Genomic DNA, 15,037 nt, shown 5'->3' with positions numbered 1-15,037 from the left:
TCTTACAGTCATATCTATAAAAAACAGGTCTTTCAGTCTACAGGAAGTCCCAACAGAACCAACATAGTGTAAGAATCTGCCTGAAAAGTTTATACTGTGGTTTTGCAGGTTTTTTCTAGTGCCCCAGTGAACTAGGCAAGTCCTGTTTTCAAAGGCAACTTTGTTTTAGAAAATTTTGACCTTGGGGTCTAAACTTGTTAAAACTCCAAGATACACCTAGTGACTTTAGTGAAGGCTGTGTAGAAGTGGCAGATACATGCTGGATTATTTCATTTGCAAAGGTCCACATATGCAAAACAGGAACAAAAAGAGCAGTGTATTTATACCTTCATCTATGTGGTACAAAAGAGCAAGAAAGGACCTGGACATTATTCAGACAAAACAATGGCAGATAGCTCATTTTGATTTTTTGTTTGGTTTATTTGTTTTAGAAAACAGGTAGTTATTTTTCAATTAATTACTTGTGACATAGTTTTGACATCACTTTGACATGAGATGCAGTTTCTTCCTCCTCTGTGAACCCGAATTACAATATCCAAATCCGTGAGAGAAACAGAAAGTTCTGCAGACGTTTTCTATATTTAAGAGTTTTAATACCAGCTGAGACATGGTCTACTCCTCTAACGTCAATAGAAAAACAGTCATTGTGATAACAGCAAGGGAGCAGAAAAACCTCTGCCATTTCCTCTGAGAAAACTCACCTTTTAATGCCTTGCCCAACTGCCAGTATCCCAGGGAAAAAAAAATCTGGGCTTGGATCTCATTTAATCCAATAAATTAGTGCATGTTGCTGCATGTGGCACATTTTGTGCATGTTATCAAAGAACATGAAAATATGTTTATTAATATAATGAAGTCTATCGACTGACATTTGATGAACATTCCCCTCTTGTCTCCTTACAGTGTCAGAACTCAGGCTTGAATGAGGATGTCTTCAGTTAGCACAAATGGTGCAGAACTGCCACCCAAACAGCAATATTAAAACTGTAATTTACAAAGGTAAAATAGTACCTCCAAATGAAGTACTGAAATGAAAAAATGATGCAGACCTATGAAAAGACAAACCAAACACTCTTGCTTAAAGGAAGATGAATGGAATTTGACAGTGTGGAAGTTAAGAAAGCTTAAATTGATCATGAAGCTCAGAGTCCCCAACATTGCATCACTAAAAGCCCTAAATTGCATCACTAAAAGACCTGTGTATGAAGACTCCAGTAGGGAACTTCATCCATGACCACCAACTCTGCATGAAGTTTTCAGTTCTGATTTACAGCACAAGGAAGGGTGGATTCTTACCTGTTCAGCGCAAATGCATAATGAAACCTCACGTGGTGGTGGGAAGCCAAGTCAAAAGTAGGTAGTTTTTCTAAAGTTTTCACCAGTTTCACAATGGAATCATAATCCTTCCAAAAGAAGGGAATAATGAAGTTTTAGATGACTGTACTGAGGTATGCCTATATAAACTTATATTTGAACTAAGCACCTAGTATTTCACACCAAGAAGTATTTTAAGTTTAACAGATTTCAGTTCCAACTGTAAATGGCCTGGCACTCATCAGAAACATGAACATGCATGGTATTTAACCTGGAAATACAGTTTGGTCTCCTGTACTGCTTCAGTGTGAACCTGTGGAAATTTCAGTACATATATTTAATGACTAAAGTTAGCTTCAGGAGCTAAGCACATATCAGAGTTCATACTGGACAGACATTAAAATGTTAGTTACATCTGTATTAAGGTCTCCCAAAACTTTGTTTTTGTAGCTCATGCCTACTTCAAAGTGAAAGAATCTTTCAATGCCACAGTTTTTAAAGTGTCTTAGTTGCTGACATATTAAAAACAAACAAACAACACAAACACAAACAAAAACACACAGAAAATATTTTCAAAAGGTTTAAGGAGCAACAGCTGAAACTACATATAACAAAGTAAGCAAGCACTAGCACCACTCAGAGAAGCCAAAATGCATACAAACATGTTTTGCTGCCATGAGAAATATCACAAGGATGGTGACAAGGCTCACTCATAATAAGAATGTGTATACATATCAATAACAGAATGCTACCATAGCCTTTAAGCAGGACATACTACAGGCTGTTCATCACAAAGTAATGCTGAGATGGAGAAGAGTTATATGTTATTTTATAACAGCAGCTGAAAAGTACACAACACTTTTCTGCTACATAAAGGCAAACTATAAACAGTATAACTGCAAAATAAAGTAAAAAGCATCAGTGAAACTACCATAAAAAAATTTTACTAGCGTGTATTATCCATATAGTCTGTTAGTAAATCTGTGCAAGATGCACTAAGAATTTCACCAAGAATGAGGTTTAATTTTCTACATTTTAGATGATATTTGAGCAGAGGATTCATACCTGGATGTCTCTGTAGGACAGCAGCAAGTTTATTACAATGTCAGCAGACAAGACTTCAACATTATCCACTCGCTGTCGGATCCTCGCCAGCTCGGCTGCAAGCTCTTTGCCTGTGTAGAGGGTTCGGGCTTTCCTGATGTCGTTCAGAATGGATTCCCGGAAATACTGGCTGGAGAGCAACAACTTCACATCAGCAACTGGGGACAGCTCCCTTGCATTTGTTTTTCTGGCCCTGCAGCTCTCCCACAATGTATAAGTGGAACATTTATTGATAGAGCAGTGTCAATGGAGAGAAGACTTGGTCAAGCTAAATTATTCATTATCCATTTGTCTCAGCAGAAGGCAAAATATCACATCACCCTGACACAACAATCTGATACTTATATCACCAGCAGGAATATATGAATTTTACACAGAGATACAAAAAGACAACTCACCTTGAACTGGCCTGTGCCACCTTCAAGAGCTGAATAAATCGATCCACCAGAGGTAAGCATATAGGTCCAAGCAGTGACTCAAAACTGGGCTGCATCAGCTCTGTTAGTCCCTTCATAAAACTGCTGTCACAACAGTACACCTTGTTATGTGGAGTTATCATGTAAGGAACGAACGTGTAGTTACCAGTGCACATCTGTAGAGAAACAAGGTGCAATATGTAGGGCAGCTATGGTTTGACAAGCCTAAGCATGAAACAACTTCACATACTGCTTGCAGAATTTCACTTGTTAAAGGGAAATCTGCTGCTTACTTCAGCAAGACCACCATTTTACCTATGAAGCCTAGGATTACATAAATTCAGTTTTCATCTCAAGTGTGATATACACCTGAAATGTATTCTGAACTGCTTCCTGTAAGAGGAGTCTTTTTAGAAGCACCACATTGACCTTAAAATAGTCATCGGCTCAACAGCAAAACAATTCTGAGGGCACACCCTTGTCACCCTGACACTGCAGGTAGACTCAAGTGAAGCTGTTGTACACTGTTTTCAAGGTGACTGATATTCAGAAAAGACCAAGCACTCTGCAATTTAGTATAGTTAGGCTCACAGATGTTGAGCACAATAACACAAGCTAGTTGCCTCACAACAGCAAAACTGTAGAGAAAACTAATCCTGATATGAACTGCAAAATGACTCAAATAGTTCAACATAACAAAGACAAATTCCCTGGTATGTAGCAAACCCTCCTGGCCAGCCAGACTTAAAGCTAGATGAGTATTTCAGAATACTCATTTATGTGTGTATATATATTCAACATTACCAAACTGTATTGATTTCCGTATATCAATGTATCACCGATACTTTGCAAAAATAATCATTTTATCTTCCAGGAAAGAGTGAGGCAAGATATCCAGTGCCTGCTAGTACAGATTTACATACACAGAAAGCTTACAGAATGTTTGTGGTTCTCAAGTGTCTTAACTATGAGACAGCATACCATCAGAATCAGGAGTTGTTCTGCCATTTGGCTCTCAGATTGCACTACAAAGTGGTCAGCAGCCTGGCAAGAAAAGTCTTAAGGAAGCAATTATTGAGACCCATCATTTTGGTACCCCTAAATTACTTCCAAGGTTAATCACTCTCTGGTCAGCTGCTTCTGCTGTACTGACTTCTGGAGAGCAATGAGGACATCACTACAGAGTCCTCTGTTGAGCTGAGCTCCATGCACTGAGAGAGCAGTGACCAAATAGTTTTCAAATACATAATACCAGCCGTGTGCTTAAAACATGCATTTTAACATGCATTATTAGATTTTAAAAACATGGAAGCATTGAGGTACTCTAGTCTGTATAAATCTATGTGTACAGATGTATCAGTAAACACATTTGTGTACAGATCAGAGGTTGACTACAAAGAGTACAGGAAATACATTTTTTTATTACACCTCTTGTTTTATGAAACTACACAACCATGCTATAAAGGCAATCCCACCCCCAGTTCTGAGGGTTATAGACAAACTCTACAAAATTTAAAAGTAATTGATGCCAGCATTTACATGAGGTCCACTGAGCTCAGCTAACCCAGAACCTGGTTGGAGATTATTACATACACAGACTTGAATGAGGATGAATTTAGTTTTTCTTCCTCAACAACTGTGCATTAGCTGAATAGCTAGGACAAAATTTTTCTGTGCATCAGTGTAGCAGTTACAAAGGAAACTTGAGAACTGGGAAGCGTATGACAGTATTTTTAACAACAAGTTAAGAAGCGTGATGCTAGATCCCAAACTGCTCACCTTTACAATGGAGAACTGAGTGAACACTTCTGATCAAGAATATGCTAACATGTAGGGTGATCACACATTCAAGTGTGAATGGATGAAACTTTGACCCTGCTAAAACCTAATAAGCCCCATAGTCCAAAGCAGAAAGGAAATTATTAATTTGCAGGAACTGGTTTCAGCCCACAGGGTGGGCAGTGACTGGCACAGGAGCCACTATTAAGCATAGGCAGACTATTCCCTGATTTTCCTTTTTTTAAATAAAAGAAAAGTTTGGGAAGTCAGAGCCAAGAGAAAGGGTGAAGTAGCTACAGATATCCTGGGGCAGGCATTTTACTTCCCAGTGTTTATTCAGTGCCTTAAAAATAGAATTGAAGACTGCTTGCAGGAAGGCCTTCTCAGACTTCTGGCACACTGTTTCCAAAGCTCAGGTCTCAATTAAAAATCAACTCTAAAAAAGGATGTTTCCAGCTTTTGAAATCCACAGAACCCAAAGTTTATCCTGGCATAATAGTCAGGCCACCTACAGAGGCAGTACTGGAGTCTTCAGAAATAATCCTACTAGCAGGAAAACTACTCTTCCTGCAGAGGCGAAGTGCCTGACTCCATTGCTGAGCAAGAGCTCCTTTAAACTAATTCCCAGCTGCTTCCTACAAAAGGTGCACTATCTATTTCAGTGGAACAACAGAGCCAACAAAAATTAGTTTGCCTTCATTCTTCCTGCTACTTGAGGAGAGAAAAAAGCTGGTTATATTATAGCTATAGCCTGCTATAGAAGACACAGAGACCCAGTAGCCTTTGGAAGCAGTGGGAAAGGAAGAAGTTGACAGTAAAAGACAGGAGGAATCACTACAGAATCACAGAATGGTTGGGGTTGGAAGGGACCTCTGGAGATCAGCTAGTCCAACCCACCTGCTAAAGCAGGTTCACCAGAGAAGATCACACAGGAATGTGTCCAGGTGGGTTTTGAATGTCTCCAAAGGAGACTCAACAATGTTTCTGGGCAACCTGTTCCAGTGCTCTGGAAGAGGCCCGTGGGAAGAAAACAGAAGAAAAGAAAATCAATTTATTGTTGTTCAGAAGGCCCCCAGGATTCTCAGAGAGTTGTCTCAAGGTACCATCTCACCTAGATCCTCAGCAGCAAACAGTGTGGGAACACAGTGGCCTTTCACTCAGCCAGGTCATTAGTTTGGTTGTTAGCTTAACCTAGACAGTTATGTTTTATAGGGAGCTCTGTATCTCCAGACCTCTCAAGTTTGGCTGAAATTCATGAGACAGACAAAACAGGCAGATACAGAAAGAGGGTGGAGGATGAAAAAGCAGTACAAGCTCTTAAGTTTCATTTCCTTAGGAAATAGGCTTAAAAAAAAAAAATATCCCACACACAGTTAAGAAATATAAGAAACACTGACCTCAGTTTCTCTTTCCTAGCTAAAGAGTACATTAGATATTTTACAGCTGAACCAGACAAAGGCAGTCAAGCAAGAGCTCTATTGACAAAAGGAAAAAAGGACTCAAAAGTTATATATTATTTACTGAAGGCGGTGGTTGAAGATAGAGAACAGTGACGGCAAGCCTGCTCTTGTATAATAAAATCTAGAGTCTTTCACTATGGAGAAACATATTTTGTCACCATCACAAATTCTAACTACAAAGAGCCCAACCCTGAGTGCATTTGGGCAATGACCGGGATGGGAGCCAAAGGGGACCAGGCTTGGGGGCAGCAGCTGAGGAGCTGCTCCAGTGTCAGACAGCTCTACACCTTCTGCCCTGAGACAGAGCACATGAACTTGCTTCTTTCCTCATTCCCAGGCAATGCAACCTGTCCCAGCCACTTTTACTTCCTTTCTCACCTTTCTTCATCAAAATATAAAGTTACATTAACTGAAGTCAGAAGGGATCAGATGGTCTTACAGGCACACACTTCCTACCTGCTCATACATTACATTTCGACTTACTGCACATTATTCCACTTAGATGTTTAATAGGATAAGTGGAATGTATTTAAAACCTGCTCTGTAACACTCCATCCCAACTGTGATCTCTCAAACTCTGATATTCTTTCCTAACCCTAATTAACTTCACTCTATATTCTAAGTTTGCTGAGCAGCCAAGACAAAATCATTGTTTTCCTCTCCTCTGACTCATCACACCATGTACAGTCTAACAGAATCAAGCCATTCAAGAAAAATGGGCAATTTTTGAAGGAGTAACACCTTAAAACCAATTGCAATATTCCCAGTTACATCTATACCCTTTAAAAAAACAAACAAACAAAAAAACCCCAAAAACATGAGTAGCATAAAGGAGGTTCAAAAGTGAGTGGGAATAGATCTTCCCAATCTACAACATGTGCTATTAGTTTCATTCTCCAGCCCTCTTTCTTTATAAAGCCCTCATTATTTAAGGTTCAAAGTTCAAATTACACTAATGAAAGTTCCAATGTGATTGCAGGTCACCTGAGCTGAAAGCTGAAAGGCATTACTGAGCACACCAGGGGCCGGGACAAGGCCATGAGTGTGCATGCAGATTGTTACTATGGTTCAGCCGAATGCACAAGAACTCAGGACATTAGATACGGTAAACTTGGCCTGAGCTCTCAGATCAGTTGAACTGGTTATATCAAGGAGATGTGAATGTATGTATCTTTGAAGGTTTTGGGCCTGCACACTCAGTACCTGGTGACATCAGGCCATGTTCCGAAAGATTATCTGTGTCACAGCCCATTTCATCAAATCAGTCAGACAAATCAGAAGGCAGAAGTACTGGCTGGAGACAGCTACACAGGCATTAAGTGCTTACCACAAAGTGATAAAAATCTGTAGTTCAGTTTTGCAAATGTTTTAATTGGTTTATATTTTACTAACCTCCCTTCCTAACTTACTGTGCAAAATTTAAAAATTCCAGAGTGTGTGTAATTTCCATTTAAATACAACTGCAAGATTGTCCTAATGGCTCTACAGTCACAGAATTTAAGACTATGCTGCTACTAGCTAGACCTATTGGTCACTGGAACATTAAACACTTCCTTCTTGTTTGATATCCTTTCTCAGCATGTGAAAATAAAATATAGCACCTACTTGTATTTGAAATAATAAAAATACATAGCACATAGTTATATTTTAACGATCACAAAAAGAATATAAAACAACTCTTTCAATAACCCTCTCTAACACACAGCTGTCACTTCCAAAAGTGGTTGCCTTCTGGAAATTCAGTTTGGAGACGTCGTCTTATTAGAAAGAACATTATGCAATAAGGTAAACACTGTTCTCTCTCCCGCAAATACATCTGACATAGTACAGAAGATTTTTCTCAGGAAGTTGTACAATAAAGAAGACATGGTGCTACACAAATGAGCATTTGAGTTCTGCCCAATTAATTCTAAGATCTTGAATTTTGCTTCAAAAGCAGGGAGAAAATCTGCAAAATCCTAAGCAAAGGTGTGCAATCCTCTCAGTTCCCTGAAGCTCTTTACTAACACTGCTCAGTTGGAATTATGTAACTGTCAATATCCACAAACAGAAGAAAGCTGCATTCAAAGACATGAAGTGACAAGCAAAACAGAAATCCCCCAAAACAAAAACATGATGCTTTACTCTTGGATGGGAGAACCTGACAGAATGCCACCTACTTGCCCGAGCTTCAAGTCAGCATCCACCAATGTAACTTTTGAGGTTTTTTAAATAAATAAAATCAGCTGAGGTAATAAAAATAACCAGTATCTCTCGCAGTAGGAACTGTTCTTCCTGCTGACTCTCCTCTAATTAAGATCAGCTTTTTTACATTTCTCCCAATAGTTCTTTTGAGAAATATTTGCTTTTATTTAAGTTCTTCTGATGAGATTTTTCTTAAACGTAATTCTTTGACTGCATAAGGTGTTGCATGTAGCAGATGACAAAGTCCTAAACCAAGTTATTAAATCTGTTTCCTCCATCCTCCAAATACACAGTAAGTCAACATGTGCTGATGTTTTGATGAATATAAGTCTTAGTTTGGGTTTACTTTGAATCCCACTCACATGAATGACAGCCTTGCTATTGATTTGAAAAGGAACACAAGTAAGCCTCACACCTCAAATGAACTGAAGCACAGAAACTGAGTCTACTCTTTAAAATACTTCACATTTTCTTTGGTAATAAATTCTTTATTTATATGCTCAGCAATAACATTCTATTGCAGCCATGCCACATCCTAGATGCTTGTTACAGATCAGTATATACTCTATATGGACCTTTTATCATATTCACACAGGAAAAAAAAATGTTCGAACTTTTTCCAGTGAAGTATGTGCCAAATATTTAAGTCAAAGAATTCAAAAAATGAAAGAATAAGCAAGAGATAGTGATGTATCATAAATAACAAGAAATACCACAGCTATCATCATCAACAAAATATTTACTGAAGGTTACTATGTAGCATTTTTACATACAGAATCACAGAATGTTAGGGATTGGAAGGGACCTCGAAAGATCATCTAGTCCAATGCCCCTGCCAGAGCAGGAACACCCAGATGAGGTTACCCAGGAAGGCGTCCAGGTGGGTTTTGAATGTCTCCAAGAAGGAGACTCCACAAGCCCGCTGGGCAGCCTGTTCCGGTGAGTCAGTCAGCTGGGTGAGGAGTATTAAAAATATTTCCCCCTGTTTTCACGGTCAAAGAGACCAATAGCTGAACACATCCTCTAGAATCTACAGTCGTCCAGTAGTACCTATACAGAGGCTCCAAGCTTGCAGATACCTGAAAGAGTGCTGCACCAAGCACCAGGCTACACCCTAAACAGGAGGTAGTCAGGAAGGGCTGGGGAAAACCAGTAAAAGTTACAATCTCTGGTGCCCCACAAGTGTCAGAAAAGGAAAACACTAATAAGAGTCCTCAGCCATATAACATTAACCCTGTTGCTTAATCTCTGTTGTCTGTGAGTCAGCTGCCCAGCAGAACAGTCCCTGTTGCCCCTGGATGGTCCTTCCAACCAGACCAGCAGCCGTACCAGGATCTGACCCCCTGGGTAGCTCCAACCTGGGGCAAGCAAGCAGCCTGAACTGAATGGTGAGCACTGTTTCAAGGTGTTAATTACTGCATCTGTTTACAAACCATACATATAACGCATGCACATTAAAGTTTCTCAGATTCAGCAAGATGTGAAATTAAAACAAAAACAAACCATGACACCAAAAACACAAGACAAAAAAACCCCGCACAACTGGCTATTTTAAACCTGACCTTCAGCTTTTCTCCAAAGTTGATAAGATTCAAACTAGGGAGAAGTAGGATGAAATAAAAACTGGTGAGCTAAAACAAGCAAAGTACAGCCATGCACTGTAACCTTTATACCAACATCTCCTTGTGACTGAAACTCTTTACTAGTAATTTCTAGAATGCCTCTGCTGCTTGGTTGACCTCAAAAATCAGATAACAGCAAAAACTAAACTTGAGCTTTCAAATATCAAACTGCCTCTTGTTGAAGTATCACTCTCTGTAAAAATGTATTACATGTTTTTGGTGTTATTGCAACATTTGGAAAAGGTCCAACTAAATAGCTATAAAACCGCATACAACAGGAAATGAGCCCATGTTATCTTGTACTGCTCTGCCCTGATAGGGTCCAGGCAGTTTATCCTAGCTATGCAACATCATATCGACTATTGATAGGAAGCAGAAAAATCCAGTCAGAACAAAGAACATAACAGTTGGTAATGGATTTTTTTCTTTTTCTCCCCACCAGTTTTAGGAATACAAGGTTCAGGCAAAGAAAACACAAGGTGCTCCAGTTAGACAGATATATATAGATACACACACACGCACTTGTTTTACAGCCTTTTTAATCCCCTGGTGCCAAGGATACCATTGTCCTGTTACAGCCAATTTCTGCATGCTATTAAAAAACACATTAGAGAACAGCAGGACTAAACTCCTGGTTTATTTATATATGAACTCCATTTTTTCATATTTGCAAGCTCACATAATCATTTGTATGGCTATTTTGGTAAGGGTGGGCATCACAGTCTCAGCCTCTCAAGAACAGTACCTCTGTCCTACCAGTTTATCCAAAAGTCATATGATTTACAAAGCAACATGATTTTCTTGAAATAGGAATAGTTAGTTATGCACTAACACTACAAAAAGTCTCCTTCCTGGCAGTTTGGCTCACAACATGCCAAAAAAAATAAAGAAGAAGAAAATAAAATCCGCGGCAGTTTCTAGGCCAGTTTTAGTGACTTCCCTATTCCAGTCCCTGGGAAAATACTTCCTCCCAGAAAAGATGTTATGTGGGTGTGCTTGGAAACATCCGAGACTCTCAAGGAACACATTTGTTTTGTGGCACACGTTGAAACATTTCTAAAAGTGATAAATGACAGTTTCACAGCCACCTATCCAAATTTAAATGGAAAACAGAACAATCCTTTCTCAAACAGATGACAGCAAAGTTACCCTACCTCTCCTTGAGCTTCAGAGACTGCCATTTAAAAATAGGACAAGATGACATCTCCCCTTTATTCTACTGTACAAGTTGTCATCTCCTGGTTTCCTGCTAAAGGAGCTCTTGCCCCTGTCCTCCCAGGGACACTAAATCAGTCATTCACCATTTTCCCTAGATCTGGGACCACCAGAACAAAAATACAGAATGCATTTACAAGAAAGGCCTTACTGTTCTCTCTTATTGTTCGTAAAACCGTAACCGATCATTTACCCTACTTTCATTAAAGAAAGGTGATAGATTTTTAGTCTAACATCATTCACAGCATTCTGAGGGTCTCTGAAAAGGACTTTATGGTTAAGAGTTATATAGAAACTCTTTATGGAACCCTCTTTGCCTCTTTTTTTAATTTAAAAAAACATAACTTAAAATGTAGCTTTAGGAACAATGCCTGCACTGGTGTTTAAGCCACCTTTAGAAACTCTATCAGCTGTAGTAGATAACTGCATCCTTTTCAAATGGTGTTTCACACTGGCAGAAGTCAGCAGTTAATCCAGAAATAATCCAGTTTTTATGGCAGTTTCAATACTGTGGGAAATAAAACCTGACCAATTTCTAAAATTAAATGCTTCATATGCCCCTTAGAAAAGATTATTCAAATATATGGAATTGTACGGCATACAAATAGCACCTCAAGGTACCTGCATACCACTGACTAACTGCTATAAAATTATATTTTAGCATATATGGCTACCAGTAAGTCTCGAAAGTGAAGCCAAGAACAACTCAACGTGCCAAATAATATATTCTGACAGGACTGGCCCCGCTGCTCCAGAACTAAGCACAGTGAGACAGCAGTGTTCTCACAGTCACAGGTCTGCCCCCCTTGAATGCAGCAGGGAAAAAGCGGATTCACAAGGCCAACCTCAGAAACCAAAGGAACCCGAGGTGCAGAAACCTGCAGTTAAATGACTGACAGTCACTGACAGACTGCTGGGATCTGCACTCCACTTGGACTAACAGGCTCCAGGACTCAACTTCCAGAAATAAACACACACACACTCTATAAATATATATATTTTCATAGGTGTATCCATGGGTTTCTAAAACAAGCACCAGTTTCCAAATATCTCTCCTTTTCAATAGAGTATTTCTTAAAAACACTGAAGAACACTGTACAGAAAAGGCAACAGAAAAAAAAAAAGATGACTGATGTAAATGGCAAGTGAAAAAAATATGGCAGATGTGTAAAGGCAGCAGGAAAATACCACTGATAGATGGAGGTAAGGTAAGAAGCAAGCCTGGTATCTAGCAACAAAGTGATATACACAGATTTGCTGCTAAGATTTCCAGAATTCTCCATGTAAACTCTATAAAATACGGCATGACAGTGTGAAATGATTCAAGTGGAAAACATAAAATAAACAACATTAAACACAACAGAAATTTGCAATGCTTAAAATTCAACTGGCACAGAGATATCCTACTTACATTATTCTTCTGACAAATAATTTCCTGGAATAAAAAAAAAAAAGCATCATTAAACAACTACTAAGAAAGATATCTGATCAGTATGACTTTCTAATATTCATGTCTACAGACACAGGACAGGAAAGGCTGGTTGTTAGATGTTTCCTACGCCTGTCAAATCAATATAAATCAAGTACTGTCCCAGGAGAAACAAAACAACTATGGAACCAAATAAATATGTACATCCTATATATGCAGAGGAACATTTGTAGTGTGTGCATCTTTATACACATACATGTATATACACGTACATACTCTTCCCTATGTAAATGTTCTAAGAGTTATGCTGTCCAAAAATTGACTATTAATACACATCTACTCATATTTGAAAAGTTAAATATAGTAACATTTTGCTGCCAGCAGAAAAAACTGTAGAGAATAATAAATGCAGTATCTCTATGAGGTTTTAAAATATTCCAAACCTGACTGAAATTCACATTGCTCTAGTATCTAATGCAAAGAATTTATCTTCTTATTTTAAATGTAAATTTTCAGAGAACAAGAAGCCAGGGCACACACAGACAGAGAGAGCTGGTTCTTGCACACTAATCTGGGTGGTACAGGCTGAGTGTGAACCACTTTTGGACAGCAAACTCACTTTCAGGGAGATTTGTCAGCAAATTCTGATCCCAGCAAATGATAACCCTGCCAGATTTATCAAACAGCTATGCTACACCTCTGCTACTGGGACTGCTGAGCAGCTTCACCTATACCACAGCATGAAAAACAGAGTGTCAAACCAAGTCACCTCATATTTTCCACGTTGCCCAAGTCAGGCTTCCATAAAACTGCTCTTGCCCCTGTTGAGGGGGCATGTTTCAAATAAGACTCTTGCTAGCTTTCTAAGTGTGGGATACAAATATATTTGTATACACAAATAGACAAACTTATACATGAACATATATAGAACCATAGCATGGTTTGGAGTGGAAGGGACCTTTAAAGGTTACCTACTCAAACTCCCCAGCATGGGCAGGGACTTCTCTCACTAGATCAGTTTGCTGCGAGCCCTGTCCAATCTGGCCTGAATGTTCACACAGAAGAATATTCCACCAGCAAAAGTTCACCTATATTGCTTGGCACCCCAGTTAAATCATGTTCTACAGCTTTGTGTTTCGTGCATTTCCATGATCATTTCCAGATTTTGAATTCACCACCTTTTACACAAGACTAAAACTGCACACACACTCCTGCATTGCTTCTACTCTATCTGCTGACTGTAACAAATAGGAACAAACACGGCCTCAAAAGATGCTCAGGCATACCCACAACTATTTTTTTTCAGGCAGTCACTAAATAATACAGAAAAGGTCTTGCTCTCTGATAACTTGTCTGCAAACAACCTAAAGCAGAAACATGGGCCCAGCTCAAAACTAAAGGAAACCAAAGAGAGGTTTTAGGTGAGTACTGTACTGGCAGCAACTGGGACATCCAAGTCTCCTTGTGCAGAACTGGGCTTTCACTGACATCAGTGGGAATCCTGCAAAGTCCAGCTCCTAAACTAGTAAAAAGTTCTCCCAAGTGCCCAAGGAAGCTTGGTGCCTCACTCCAAACTATAGCCAGTGGGAGCTGGGTATCTGGCTCCTTAACCAGCACAATGAAATTCTGCTCTGCTTATACTGTAGGTCATTGTACTTGCATAATTGAATTCAATCCACACAAAGGTATTTTGTCATTTGCAGTTTTATTTTTAGGGCTTTTTTTCTATATACTCTGTGTTGCAAAAAGAAAGGAAATAACTGGACTGCAACCACTCCAGTTCGCTGAGAAAATCTGAAGGGAAGAAACTGAGTTCATCAAGGTATGCCCCTTCCAAAAGATGGCCAAGCTGCAAATAATGGGACAGACTCAAAACCAAATATCCTACACTCACTAGCCAGCAGCACTGGAAGCAAGCACTTCATGAGAGGCAGCAGTTCCCAGACTGCGGTCTGACTCACCAAGCTGCTTACTAAAATGCTTCTTTTCAGCAACGCCTAGAATGGAAGTGCAATAGCATAAAACACGTCCTGAGCAGAGCCCATGAATCTGAGGGAGGGCAAGTAACTGAAAAGACTGCCATCCACATTGTCTGCCCTCCCCCATCCGCAGGGAAGTTAAACCTTTAGCAGAGTTAGCAAGAGGAAGCAAGTATCAACTCCTTGGCCGACACAATTCACCGCCCCATAGGTTATCTTAAACCATCATCTTGCCTTAAACCAAACTCCCATACTGTGAACTGTGACCCTGAGGAGGAGGCACACGTTTTGTTTTTACCAACTCTGCTACAGCTGTAACTCAGCAAGCCATAACAGAGACCATCTGGGGCCCCATCAGGTTTAGCCAGAGAACTGCTGCTTTACACAGGGGCTAAAACTTACTCTGCTGCCCCCTACACAATACCATTCTCATCCACTTGTTACTACTATAACAATTTACCCCAAACACCAGTAACTCTCTAGAATAACAAAACCACGTATTTCATTTCTTATCTGAAATTTGTCAAACTTCTGT

General features: G+C 39.4%; 1 protein-coding gene across 3 annotated transcripts in view; it reads right to left on the bottom strand.

Moving 5' to 3' along the window:
* Positions 1-15,037, bottom strand: part of MAP3K5 (mitogen-activated protein kinase kinase kinase 5) — a 106,853-nt gene that overhangs the window by 56,035 nt on the left and 35,781 nt on the right. For all 3 annotated transcript variants that reach the window (XM_082049936.1, XM_082049938.1, XM_082049937.1), the window contains exons 3-6: positions 12,506-12,529; positions 2,817-3,010; positions 2,380-2,548; positions 1,297-1,403 (exon numbers count right to left, since the gene is read on the bottom strand). In XM_082049936.1, coding sequence (XP_081906062.1) covers positions 1,297-1,403; positions 2,380-2,548; positions 2,817-3,010; positions 12,506-12,529 — 494 coding nt within the window. The remainder of the gene's footprint in view (positions 1-1,296; positions 1,404-2,379; positions 2,549-2,816; positions 3,011-12,505; positions 12,530-15,037) is intronic.

The sequence above is a fragment of the Streptopelia decaocto genome (genome assembly GCF_964273445.1).
Source record: "Streptopelia decaocto genome assembly, chromosome: 3".
In the NCBI taxonomy this organism is placed as follows: Eukaryota; Metazoa; Chordata; class Aves; order Columbiformes; family Columbidae; genus Streptopelia; species Streptopelia decaocto.
The sequence above is the reverse complement of the archived record's forward strand: the minus strand, read 5'-3'. Positions and strand labels throughout refer to the sequence as shown.